General features: G+C 35.7%; 1 protein-coding gene across 12 annotated transcripts in view; it reads right to left on the bottom strand.

Annotated features, from left to right (window-relative positions):
* Positions 1 to 14,239, bottom strand: part of PCNX1 (pecanex 1) — a 170,320-nt gene that overhangs the window by 67,984 nt on the left and 88,097 nt on the right. For 9 of the 12 annotated variants that reach the window (XM_070593487.1, XM_070593491.1, XM_070593490.1 and 6 more), the window contains 4 exons: positions 12,858 to 12,915; positions 10,494 to 10,711; positions 4,254 to 4,407; positions 1,333 to 1,365 (listed from right to left, as the gene is read on the bottom strand). In XM_070593487.1, the coding sequence (XP_070449588.1) occupies positions 1,333 to 1,365; positions 4,254 to 4,407; positions 10,494 to 10,711; positions 12,858 to 12,915 (463 nt within the window). The remainder of the gene's footprint in view (positions 1 to 1,332; positions 1,366 to 4,253; positions 4,408 to 10,493; positions 10,712 to 12,857; positions 12,916 to 14,239) is intronic. The other 3 variants (XM_070593489.1, XM_070593496.1, XM_070593498.1) reach the window with 1 other exon arrangement.

Here is a 14,239-nt window from a genome sequence, read left to right as displayed (position 1 = left end):
AAAAGCATGTCCTGTATCTAATTGAGAAGAACCATCAGACAAACTCAAATTGAGGGATGGGCCACAAAATAACTGGCCTGTACCCATCAAAAATGTCAATATTGTGAAAAACAAATTCTAAAGAACTGCTCCAGGTTAGAGGCTAAAAAGAACGAATGCGTTATCAGGGATTTTCCATTGCCAACTGAGATGCTAGGAAACACCTGAGTAAGATCTGTAGATTAGAAAATACTATAGAATCAGTGTTAACGCCCTGATTGTGAGAGTTACATGGAATTAACATAAAGGAATGCCTTTGTTTCTAGGAAACATACACGGAGGTATTTAGAGGTAAAGGAGGAACACGTGTACAATTCAGTCTCAAACAGTTTAGAAAAGTGTGTACGTGTGTGTTGGTGAGAAGAACCAGAGAGGGAACAAGCAAACAGAGTAAAATGCTAACACAGGGATCCCAGGTGAATGGCATCAGGAAGTCTTTGTACAATCCTTGCAACTTTTTCCTAAGTCTGAAATTGCGACAAAATAAAAAGTTAGAAACAATACTTCCATGTATTATTACACTTGAAAAACATTCTTACAAAATAATAAATAAAATACTGTTGAAATAAAATCATTTGCTTCCTTGTTTTGTTTTGCTCATCTACTCTCATTAAGTATTCCAGTGTATGGGTAAAAATAATAATTCTATTCAAGAAAGAAGGTACCAGCATAAACTGTTCTTGGAATCTGTTTTTTAACTGCTTTAAAGAGAAGCCCTTTGGTCTTTCTATTAAATAAACACTCTAGAGTAAGGTCTAAAACCAGACTTCACAACAAAGAGTGTTAGGCAGCTAATGCTTTTGTCTAAAGTCACAAAATGATTAACAAGGTTTTTAATCTCCTTAGTGTCCACAGGTCTAAACACGAGATCAATGTATTACTTCTTTATTCTTGCTCTTAATGATTACCTAAGCAAAAAAATGTAAAGTTTTTCCTACTTCAAAATTCTATTTCTCAATACTTATTCATGATTTATTGTTCAAAGTTTATTAAATGCAAGTTATCAAATAACCATGAGTTTATATGAACCATGTCTCCCTAATTGATAACCTCCTCCTGAAAGAGGTTGTCAAAAAATGAATTATGCCCAATTTCAACCAAGATTTAGAGTCTACAATTACAATGTCATTTTACTTCATGCTAATAAATCACCTATATTTCTCTAGTAGTGTGTCAAAACTCAGATGAGAAAATAATAACATAAATCTTAATTCAATGTGACATACGGCTAAAAAAAAAGGCTCTGATAAATGTTAAGGAACTACCAGTTACAGGTATATTAGAGTGACTTACATGTCTGGGAGAAGAAGAATCTGGTTGAACACTCTAAAAGTGAAACAGAAAGATAGATTACACTACTGAAGTCCTGGTAATTTTACAAGCAAGTTTCAAAATGTCTGAAGTAATTTCAAGTGAATACCCCACAGATAAGAAATGACCTACATTAGTTCTGTTGAAACTCAACAGGAGATGAAACATCAGCTCCAGATACTGGTATCACTGTGATATTAAAAACATCTCAAATCTTTCTTGACTCTTCAACTTATTATGGTCAATTAGTCATTTGCATCTAGCTTAATGTTTCTGAAATGGCATATGGCAGACAGATCCATCTTACTGCTTGGCTCATGACTACACATAAGCATAGTTAAGGTAGAATGCTTTCTTATGCCACATCACTCCATTCAGGAAAGGCACAAAATATGGGTTAGCTTATAAGAAGAACTGTAGCTCTGCCCACAAATTCCAAACTTACTAAACAATTCAGTGGTATTTGTATTAAATATATTATCTGCATTTTCACATCAAATAAGATAAGCTATATCCTTGTAAAAGACTTTATCAACTTTCCACAAAAATGTTCAAAAGGTGCAGCCACTTCCTGAATCATGACTCTTCTCCCAAGTTCATTTCCAACGCATACCAAATAATTTAACTAGGATGGGCTACCATCACCCTAGTTCTAGACGGGACCAAGGTCAGAGTTTGGCATGTGGCCCTTGGCTGGATATGAGACCAGGTGATCGTTAAACTTTCAGTTCCAACATATAGTCTTTAAAAGCTTCTGTTCCAGCCTTTCTTATTTCTGTTTATGATATTAGTCTTCTAGTCAACTAATTTCAAAAATCTCAGGCATCTTTTACCTTTTCTAACCATACTAACTTGAAAGCAGTGGACAAAACTACTGGACACTGGAGGGACTACAAAACTACAAGGGACACTGGAGCCAAGGAATGAATTTAAATGGTTTAAGGCAATAAAGGGATGGGTTGAAATGGAAACCAAGAACAAAGACCAGAAATTTTAACAGAGGATCACAAATTTAATCAAACGTACTTGGTTATTTGTTATTAGGGATCAAGAAGGATGGAGCAGAGGCTCTAAGATTTTGACTTGGTATACTACTGTCAAAAGCAAAGGAACTGAGAAAGGAAAATATTTATCAGAAGATGATCATGTGCTATTTTTTTTTAAAAGACTGGCACCTGAGCTAACATCTGTGGCCAGTCTTTCTTTTTTTTTAATTCTCCCCAAAGCCCCCCAGTACATAGTCGTATATTCTAGTTGTGAGTGCCTCTGGTTGTGCTATGTGGGACGTCGCCTCAGCATGGCTTGTTGAGGAGTGCCATGTCCGCGCCCAGGATCCGAACTGGCGAAACTCCAGGTCACTGAAGCGGAGTGTGCGAACTTAACCACTTAGCCACGGGCCGGCCCATGATGTGCTATTTTTAAAATGTGCCAACTGCCTGTTAGATATATAGGACTAAAGCTTGTGAGAACGGTGAAGACTTTGAGATATAAATCTGGACATAATTCATACATAGAGGCAACAAATAAAACAATAAAAGAGGATGACTTCACTGGCAAGGAACTGCAAACTGAGAAGAGGGCCAAATAAAACTCTAGAGAATTCTCAAATTAAGAAGTGGTCAAAAGAACAAAGAGGCATCCAAAAGGGAAAACAAAGATATCTGAAAAGTAGGATAATTGTCAGGGTAGTATAGTCACAGAACATCAATGAGGAGAATATAGAAATGGAAGGTAGCATTCAGAGGTATTATATGATGCAGCACTGGCAGAGAATGAAGACTAAGAAAAGGACACAGATTTGGCAATTAGAGATTATTAGCACCACAAAGACTGTAATTTCAGTACTGCATTGAGGAAATGAGTATGGATGGGCCCTGAAGAAACAAGCAGCTGACATAGGTGGTTTATTCCAGATGTCTATCTATAAATGGGGAGAGGAAAAAGGAAAGGAAAGCTGATGGTATAAAGAGAACTCAATACTTTTCACGATGGGGCAGGGTTCTGCATGTCACCATCTATCAGGCAAATAACCAATACACACAAGGGTATTTACTTAAGAAAGAAAGGAAAGAAAACAGTCCACATTAACAGTCCACATGATTTTGCATGGAAGGTGAAAAATCTGGTATTTCATTCTCCCATTTTTGGAAAGCTTAAAATTGATAACATTTGGCATTTTAGAGCCACTACTGAACAACAGCAAAAGGACACCAACCTTCTGCTTTTGGTGCCCCTAAAGAACATATATTCTAGTTTTGACTAGGTCCACCAATGATGGATTTTAATAAATTGCACCTACAGAACAGAAGGCCTAAAATATGGGAGTTGGAGAGTTAATGTTGATAAATTAAAAAGAAATGAATTTCAAGAATGCAAATTCTTGGGGCCAGCCCTGTGGCCGAGTGGTTAGGTTTGCGCGCTCCGCTACGGCGGCCCAGGGTTTCTCTGATTCAGATCCTGGGTGCGGACATGGCACCACTCGCTCATCAGGCCACGATGAGGCGGCGTCCCACGTACTACAACTAGAAGGACCCATAACTAAAATATACAACTATATACTGGGGGGATTTGAGGAGAAAAAGCAGAAAGAGAAAATAAAAAGGAAGATTGGCAACCGTTGTTAGCTGAGGTGCCTATCTTTAAAAAAAAGAATGCAAATTCTTATTTTTAACAAATGCCCAAATATTTTCTTTTAACACAAAAATACAGTTTTTAGGAAACTTCATTTACATAGCATTATTTTTTAATGTTTATATGTCCCTTTTGTTCCCTATCCAATCTAACTTAAACATCCAAGGAAAATAAATCTAAAAATTATCCTAGTGAAATAGTGAATGATACAAAATCTTCTGCATTGTAACAGAACTATTATTCCAAAGTCTGAAAAGAAGAGACGCTGGTACCTTAAGTAACGAGTACTGACAGCTGGCTATGACCAGGCAGAACTGGAAGACCCAGATATCTCTGAAGAAGCCTTGAATGAGAAGAACAGATCCCAAAAAAGCCACAAGAATAGCCAGGATGACAGCTAACACATTTTCCAGGATCTCACGATTTCTGCAGACAGAAAAATGTATATCATCAATACAAGAAATTAATCACAGTGAAAAAAGGGAAGACATCAACAGAAAGTTCATATTATGCTTCCTGAGGTGTTTTTTGGTACTGGGTTTGAATAAGATTTTGGATTATACTGAAAAAGAAACTAGTTTATGTGGAAAATTAACACAAATTCTTATGTGCAAATAGAGCATCCTACAGTGGATTGTGACGTTTTAATTTTAACACATAATATAGTTCTAATTTCTATTTTAAAACTTTACTCTTCTTAACATTTCCTTTTCTGTCAAATTTGTTGCAGAATAACTAAGCAACTCAGATGGCAAATAAAGGAGATACACAAAGGATCAAGTCTGAAAAACAAAATCTCAGGGCAGGCCCTTGGCATAGTGGTTAAGTTCCACATGCTCCACTTTAGTGGCCTGGGTTTGTGGGTTCAGATCCCAGGCGCAGACCTACATGACTCGTCAGCTATGCTGTGATGGTGACCCACATATAACATGGAGGAAGACTGGCACAGATAGTAGCTCAGGGCTAATCTTCCTCAGCAAAAGAAAAAAGAGGAAAAAAAATCTCAAAACAGTTTCTAGAAAATTAAATTTAAAACAATTATTATATATGACAAAGGTTGTAACCAAATTTTGATACCAGTGGTTTCATTTTCCCCATCTCTAAATCATCTGAAATAATCTGAAAACTAACTTATTAGAATTACTTAAATACAGGCTGTTACACATGTTGAGAATGAAGGCAGTGATAAAGATGATCAATACTGCCTCTGTCAAAGTTGCTCAGACAGTTCTCTTTTATTAAACTGACACTGTAAAAGAAACAATATGATGCCCAAGACATTACACAGAGCAATGAAAATGATCTTTATATGTCTCACCAAAAGGTAAAAATCTGTCTCATTACTTCTTGGGGAAATTTGATTCACAAAATGCTAAATACTTGCTAAAAGTCTTGTTCTGTTTGTTTTTGGGGGTTTTTTTGGTGAGGAAGACTAGCCCTGAGCTAATATCTGTGCCAATCTTACTCTATTTTGTATATGTGATGCCGCCACAGCGTGGCTTGTGAGCAGTGTGTAGGTGCACAACGGGGATCCGAACCCGCGAACCCCGGGCCACTGAAGTGGAGAGCGCAAACTTAACCACTACGCAACAGGCCAGCCCCTAAAAGTCTTGTTTTTAAAGAATGTTTTCTGACTCAGGAACACGCTCAGTACATCTGCTATACAAAAAAAGCAGGACACAAAACTGTGTATATAGGAGGATATAAGTCTTGTTATTCAAAAAACATACACACAGGGTAAAAAAGATGACAAATCAAAATGATACTACTAATAATGGTCTATCTGGGTAGAATTGTGGTTGGCCTCTTTCTGGCTTAAAATCTTTCTGCATATTTAAATTTTCTATAATGGGTAAAGAATTACTCTTATAATCACAAAATGTTTTTACTAATTTGTTTTTTAAGTCAATGTCATATTTATAATGATCAATTAACCTAAGAAATAAAATTCACAAACATCTCTACTATGTCATTTGATAGTTGTATCAGATTAAAACGAGTTCAATAGCATTTTCAAATCAAGAAACACTGGTATTTTCATTGATCTTATATGGCAGTTGTGGAATTCCGGATTTGCCAAATCCAATGATCCTTGTTGCCCCTGCTACACAAAATACTTTCTATGTTGTTAGACACCGAACATGTGCTCTCTTTTGTTTTTTGTTTTCAATTTTGATGAATCAAATTATCAATTTGTTCTTTTATTGATCTTGTTTTTGGTGTCACATCTAAGAAATTTTGCCTAACCCAAGGTCACAAAAATGTTCTCCTATGTTTTTTTTTTGTTTTTAAGACGTTTTATTGTTTTAGATTTTACATTTAGACCTATGATCCATTTTGAATTAATTCTTGTAATATGGTGCAAGGTAAGGATACAAACTCATTTTTTTGCATATGGAAATCCGATGGTTTCAGCACCATTTGTTGAAAAAGTTATCCTTTCTCCACTTCACTGATTCGAGATATTACTTTGATCCTATCTAAGCCTGGAGTTTCTTTATGGGAAGGTTTTTAACTTCAATTTCCATTTATAGATATAGGACCACTAAGGTAATATATTTCTTTCAGAATGAACTTTGATGATTTACCTCTTTCAAGAAATTTGTCCACTGTCAAATTAATTTATATACAGCTGTTCATAATATCCATTTAATACCTGTAGAATCTGTAGTGATATCCTATCTCATATCCCTGATATTGGTAATTTATACCTTCTTTCTTTTTTTCCTGATCAGCCTGGCTAAAGATTTACCAATTATATTGATCTTCTTAAAGATGGAGCTTTTACATTTCCTTGATTTTTCTCTATTGTTTTTCTGTTTCCTCACTGATTTCTGCTTTGTTCTTTATTATTTTCTTTCTTCTGCTTACTTGGACTTAATGTGCTCCAGTTTTCCTAGTTTTCCTTCTAGTTTCTTCAGGTTTAAGGTGAAGTCACTCATTTGATTTTTTTTCTTATTTAGTGCTATAAACTCTCCCGAGTACTGTGCTAGTAACATTCCAAAAATTCTGATATGCCATGTTTTTTTATTCAGTTCAAAAACACTGCCTAATTTTCTTCTTGATTTCTTCTTTGATCCTTGAGTTACTTAGAAGGGTTATTTAGTTTCCAAATATTTAGGGATTTTCCAAGTTTTTCTTGCTATCAATTTAAAATTAACTCCACTATGGTCAGAGAACACATTAAGTATGACTTGAGTCCTTTCAAATATGACCTTTGTATTACAGCCCAGAATATGGTCTATCTTGGTAGACGTTCCATGTGCACTTAAAAGAATGTGTATTCTGTTGTTATGAGTGGAGTGTTCCATAAACGTCAATCAACTTAGGTTGGTTGACAGTATTGTTCCAGTCTATTATATACTTATTGATCTTCTATATATTCGTTCTATCAATTATTGAGGGGGGGTGTTGAATTCAATTATAATTGTAAATTTGTCTATTTCTTCTATTTCTATCAGCTTTTACTTTATGTATTTTTAAAGTGCTGTTTTAAGTGTAGAAACACTTAGGATGGTTAAATCCTATGGATTAAAGGACCCTTTATCATTATGAAATGACTTTACACTCGACAATATTCTTTGCTCTGAAATCTACTTTGACATTAATACAGCCACCCCAGCTTTCCTTTGATTAGTGTCAGTACATTATATCTTTTTCAGTCTTTTAGTTTTAACCTATTTCTGTTTTTATATTTAAGTGTATTTCTTGCAGGCAGAACAGAGTTGAGTCTGGCTTTTTACCCCAATTTGACAATTTTTGACTTTTTTCCAATTATAATCTTGTCATTTATTTTCTATCTGCCAATCTATTCTTAATCTTTCCCCTCTTTTTCTGCTTTCTTTTAGATTAACAGAGTAACTTTTATGAATCCATTTTATCTCTTTTTTTTACTTACTAACTATAACTCTTTCTTTTGTTATTTTAGTGGTTGTTTTAGGGTTTACAGTATACATTTTATGACAGTCTACTTTCAAATGATGTTATATGACTTCACATATGGTATAAGAAACTTATAGTTGTATATTTTTATATATCCCTTCCTGGCCTTTATGCTATTACTGTCATGAATTTTTACATTTATGTATGTTATAAGCCAAACAATACATTATTATTTTTGCTTAAACATCCAATCATCTCTTAAAGAGATCTAATTAGTAAGAAAAATCTTATATATTGTTATCAATGTAGTGACTTACCATTTCTAGTAATCTTTATTCCTTTGGGTAGGTCTGTATTTCTATTTGGTATTACTTTCCTTCTGCCTGAAAGACATTCTTTAACATATTTTGTAGTGTGCGCCTGCTTACGAAGAATTATTTCAGTTTTTTCCAGTCTGAAAATGTCTTTATTTCATCTTGGTTTATTAAAAGATATTTTTGCTGGGTATAGAATTCCAGATTGACAGGGTTTTTTTCCTTTCAATACTTTAAAGATGTTGCTCCACTGTCTCCTCATTTGCATTATTTCCCATAATAAATCTGACGTCTTCCTTATCCTCATTTTTCTAACAAACTATGTCCTGTTTTCTCTTGCAGTTTTTAAGATTTTATCACTGGTTTTGTGCAATTACATGTTTTGGTGCAGTTTTCTTCATGTTTCTCGTACTTGGGTTTCACTGAGGTTCTTTAATGCAGATGTTTAAAGCTTTCATCAAATTTGGAAAGTTCTCCACCATTATTTCCTCCCAATTTTTTCTGTCCCCATCTCTTCTTGAAGTTGTCCAAAAGGTTACTTTTACTTTGTTTCGATGTTCTTTTCTTTGGGGGATGGGAGTGGGAGGATGATACCTTTTTCTTTCCATTTCATTTTGGATAGTCTCTATTGGCATGCTTTCAAGTTCACCAATATTTTCTTCTGTAATATTTAGTCTACCATTAATGCCGTCCATTGTATTTTTCATCTCAGACACTAGTTTTCATCTCTGTAAGTCTGACTTGGGTCTTTTCTTATATCTTCCATGCCTCTACTTAACTTTTTTAACATATGGAGTACAGTTATAATTGTTTCAATGTCTTTGCTAATTCTAAATCTGTGACTGTTACAGGTTGGTTTCAACTGATTCATTATTTTCCTCATTATAAATCATATTTTCTTGTTTCTTTGCATGCTTGGTAATCCCTGGATGCCAGACATCATGAATCTTAACTTACTGGGTGCTGAGAATTTCTGGATTTCTAGAAATCTTCTTGAGCTTTGTTATGCTACTTAGAAACAGTTTGATCCTTTCAGATCTTTTATGACTTGTTAGGTGGGTCTGGAGCAGTGCTCATGCTAGGGCTAATTATTCCACATCTGTAAGGCAAGACTTTCCTGAGTGCATATCTTATGCAGCATAAAATATGAATTACAAGTTTCTTCTATCTGGCCGGTGGGAACAGGCACTTATTTCCTGCCCTGTGTGAGTGCCAGGCACTACTTGTCCTATTTCCTTCACACAGTTATTTCCCTGGTAGATTCCTCACAGACATTCACTTATCAATACTCTGCTGAATAGTCAAGGAGACCCACTGCAGAGCTCTTGAGATTCTCTCTCTGATATTCTGTCCTATGGACTCTAGCTGCCTTAGTCTCCCTGGACTTGTAGCTCCATCTCCTCAACTCTGGAAGTCTGCTAGGCTCTACTTCAGTACCTTCTCCCTGTGTGGCAGCCTGGGATCTCTCGTAAGGCAGTAAACTGGGGCAGTTGTAGGGCTCACATAATTTGTTTCCCATCTCTCAGCAAACACTGTCCCTTGCTGTCTTGAAAACCATTGTTTCATTCATTTTGTCTGCTTTTCATTGTTTCAGCTAGGAGCGTAAATCCAGTCCTTGCTACTCCATGTTGAATGGAGGCAGCATTTGGTCACCAAGTTCATGATAGACTAATGTTGTTTACTATTAAGACTAGTGCTAAGAAATAGGGAAACAAAAGTTTCATCTTATACCTTTTTATTTAGGGTCATATTACCTATAACCTTATGATCATAAACACCACATATTCTCTGGCTTTTAAGTACAATTGCATGATTCTTTTTTTTGTGTGTATGTGTGTGTGAGGAAGATTTGCCCTGAGCTAACATCTGTTGCCAATCTTTCTCTTTTTGCTTGAGGAAGATTTGCCCTGAGCTAACATCTGTGCCAATCTTCCTCTATTTTGTATGTGGGTTGCCACCACAGCGTCGCCACTGACACGTGGTATAAGTCTGCACCCAGGAAATGAACCTGGGCCGCTGAAGCAGAGTGCACTGAACTTAACCACTAGGCCACAGGGCTGGCCTCAGTTGCATGATTCTTATTGAAAATAAAAAGAATGATGTTGTATAAACATTAATTGCCACAAAAACGTTTTTAATGGATTCAAGAGAGTTAATGTTTGGGAACACTATTAACTTAAATTTTATTCCAAAAGGACCAAAACAGGAAACATTTTCCAACACGGTAACCAAGTAAAAACCTCAATGGGTAATTAGGGACATTTCAATTTAAAAATAAAATCTGTGCATATATTTAATATCACACTATACTCTCACCTATCAAACAGAGCCAAAAGTGTGAGTCTGTCAAAGTTAATGCCGATCCATAGCTGTGGCAGGATCCAAAAGCGATAATAGTGTTTAACCTTTTGGGCAGCTTCTTCTGTTGGACCATAAGTTGCTGCCAAGTCAGGGCTTAGATCAATGTCTTGTTGTTCCAACAAATCTGTATCAATGGTCAATAGTCTGTTCAGCCGAATCTGCGGAAGAGAGAGCTAAAAGAAAGTCAGCATTAAAAGGTTAAAATATCTTTAACAAGTCATGACTCAAGGGCTACTCAATTAGTCTGCAAATTATCTGAGCCCCCTTAATTTTCAACATTAGCCCACTTGTGGATATTTTATGATCATTAGAAACTACAGCCATGCACTGCATAATGATGTTTCAGTCAACGACGGACTGCATGTACAATGGTGGTCCCCTAAGATTAGTACCATACAGCTTAGGTGTGTAGTAGGCTGTACCATCTAGGTTTGTGTAAGTCTAGTCTATGATGGTCATATAATGATGAAATTGCTTAATGATGCATTTCTCAGAACATATCCCTTTCACTAAGCAACATGTGACTGTACAGACGGTGACAATAGGAAGTGAACTAAAACAAAGCAAAGTAATCAACAGGCCTTTTGGAAAGGTTGTATTAGGAAAAGTGTTTGAAATCTTAACATTTTATGATGATGTAGCTAGTAAACCCATTAAAATCACTTACAGTGAATCACTAATGGCTTCCCCTCTCCCTGTCACATTCATGGTCCTTTCTCATTAAGCTATGAACCTCATTGCCATGCTAAATCTAAGCTCCACGGACGTGGATCCAATGCCTTTGACTCTCATTTCTTCCAACAGTCTCTTCACTGTTACTGTTGTTTTCAAATCCCTCTCCACACCCCTTTTTTTTTGTTGTTTTGGCAGGCTGCTAATCTGAGGCTATACAGGAAATTACCACCTTACCTATCTTTTAACTTTAACTCATCCATTCACCAGTTCTCCAGTATCCCCTTCCTTTGAAAGAATCAAAAGTTTACTGCATCTAGCATAGCACTAGCCAGTAGTTTGCTACCTCAAGGCTCCCATACGTTTAACAGTGGAAAATAATGAAATAATCGTTTCCCACTTTTGCTTTCCTATGGAGTTTCCAGGAATACACTACAGCAAAAAAGTGGGGATAGCCTTTTCTTTTCAAACACATATGTGGGTAAAGCCAAGAAAATTTGCTTCCTGTATATAACAAAGCCATTTCTATCACTAAGCACTGACAAATACTTCCCCACGTTTTTCTTATCCTCTATGCCAGGGTTTTCAATCTTGGCATTACAGGTATTTTCAGCCAGATAATTCTTTGTTGTAGGGGCTATGCTGTCCACTATAGGATGTTTAACAGCAACCCTGGCTTCTATCCAATAGATAGAAGTATTCCCCAAGTTGTGACAAGCAAAAATCTTTCCTGACATTGCCAAATGTCCACTAGTTGAAAACCTTTTCTCTATGCCAACTCATATCTATGGTTTTAAAACCTTGCTCACAATTTATCACCTTCAGAAAGGTGCTAATAATTAATCCCTTTGGTACTACATTTATCTATATATCTCTCTTACATGTTGCTTATAAGGATTTCATCCATTTTGTCTTTTCCAACTTCAATATATACATCTTGATGGCAAACGCAGTGTTACCTTTTTAAATTATACCCACTGTATTTCATGTGCCATTTTTAGTGATGTCATCACTAAGCTTTCCCCCACACTCTGGTATATGAATAACTAACAGTCAACCAATGGATAACTGCACCAAAATCATAATATTCAAAGTGAAGTTTTAAAATGGCACACATAAAAATGGCACAACCAGGGACTGGCCCAGTGGCGCAGCGGATAAGTGCGCACGTTCTGCTTTGGCGGCCCAGGGTTCACCAGTTCGGATCGTGGGTGCAGACATGGCACTGCTTGGCAAGCCATGGTGTAGCCCACATATAAAGTAGAGGAAGATGGGCACGGATGTTAGCTCAGGGCCAGTCTTCCTCAGCAAAAAGAGGAGGATTGGCGGCAGATGTTAACTCAGGGGTAATCTTCCTCAAAAAAAAAAAAAAGGCACAACCAGATTATGATACTGGTGAGAAAATGGACCTTTACACACCCTCAGAAGTGTAATAATTGATCAATATATAGCTAATTAAACTTTATGGTGTTCTATGTATGTTTTTTAACAAAGGACTTGTAACACGAGATTCACAATGGGACAGCAAAGGTGATTTTTCCATAGTTTTCAACAAAGTTGATATTTTATAACTACATCTATTTTTCTGATTTGTATACTTAGTTAATCTGAAAATACATCATTTTATAAAAATAAAGGAAAACCTACCACATCATGTGGATAAAACCGAACTGAGGTAGAACTGGATACATGAGAATCCGTGTCACTAAAATAAAATGAAAAAGACTTTAGGGAATAAACAGTTTGTCAAGTAGTAGGAAAAAAATACTTTAACAATTGGACGATATTTACATGTCCTCACTGTCTCATGTAAACTTCAAAATGCAAAACAGCATTTTCCTAGAATTGTGATTAAGAGCATAGCCTCTGGGTCAGAATATCTTAGAATTGTGATTAAGAGCATAGCCTCTGGGTCAGAATATCTATCTTTAAATTTCTTCATCAACCGAATGAGATCTTGCACAAGTTATCCAACCTTTTTATACCTCAGTCTCCTCATCAGTAACATAGGATAATAGTACCTCTATCACAAAGTCCTTGTGAAAAGTGTTTAAGAAAGCAATTAATATATTGCCTGGAACCACAATAAATTTTAGCTACAATAGCCTACAACATGACAACTCAGTTTCTACAGCTTAGTCAAGTTTAGATTTCAAAATGTGAAACCTTACCAAGTTTATGGTGTAAAGACTTGTTCTTAACTTGAATTATATTGAACATAATTTTTCCATTACTCCACCCTCCTACTGTTTTTACTGTTACAAAATCATCTAAGACTTGAATTTAACATTTTTGACAGGGTGCGTTCTGAGAGGGGACTAAGGAGCTCTGGAGAAAGTATAGTTTTCTAAACGTTCTATCTTTTCAGCATGCTAAGCTAAGGGACTGTAGGATCTTATCGCTTTAAATGGCCCCTCAGATCTTAGAAACCACATGAACTGCCATAGAGGTGTAACATTTAAATAGGTGTTCCCCATCATTAAATGGAAGTCCTAAAGTAAGAATCAAATGACCCTTGTGAAAAAAGTGAGCTAATTCATAATAGATCTCAAAGCAGCAACTTGAAGAGATGAACAGTAAGATTAAAATTTAAAAAATTTTTTAATGCATTCTAAATAAGTGATCATGTTATATGATCAAGATTTCTAAAATCTTATTTGCTTTTCTCCTAACTTCTCCATTATCTTATACAACTCCTTCCTAAAAGCAGGAGGGAAAAGAAACTAAATGTAACATATGACCCATATTTTAATAAATTCTTCCTTTTTATAGCTAGTAAACAAATTGTAAAACAAAATGAAAGATGATCATTTAAAAAAATACTTGACCAAAACCCTTACAAGGAAATAAAATTTTTAAATTACACAAAGAAAGAGAACTGCTGGGTTTGAACCTAGTTGTGTAAACATTTTTCTAATAAGCTTTTTTAGATCATGGACTATATATGTGTGCGCGCGCGTGTGTGTATATATACACATCAGATCGCCTTCGAACCTCCGACTGTCATTCTTATTAATGAAAACATTCCT

The sequence above is a fragment of the Equus przewalskii genome, chromosome 25, assembly GCF_037783145.1.
Source record: "Equus przewalskii isolate Varuska chromosome 25, EquPr2, whole genome shotgun sequence".
In the NCBI taxonomy this organism is placed as follows: Eukaryota; Metazoa; Chordata; class Mammalia; order Perissodactyla; family Equidae; genus Equus; species Equus przewalskii.
Note: the sequence above shows the minus strand (reverse complement) of the source record. Positions and strands in the feature narration are given on the sequence as shown.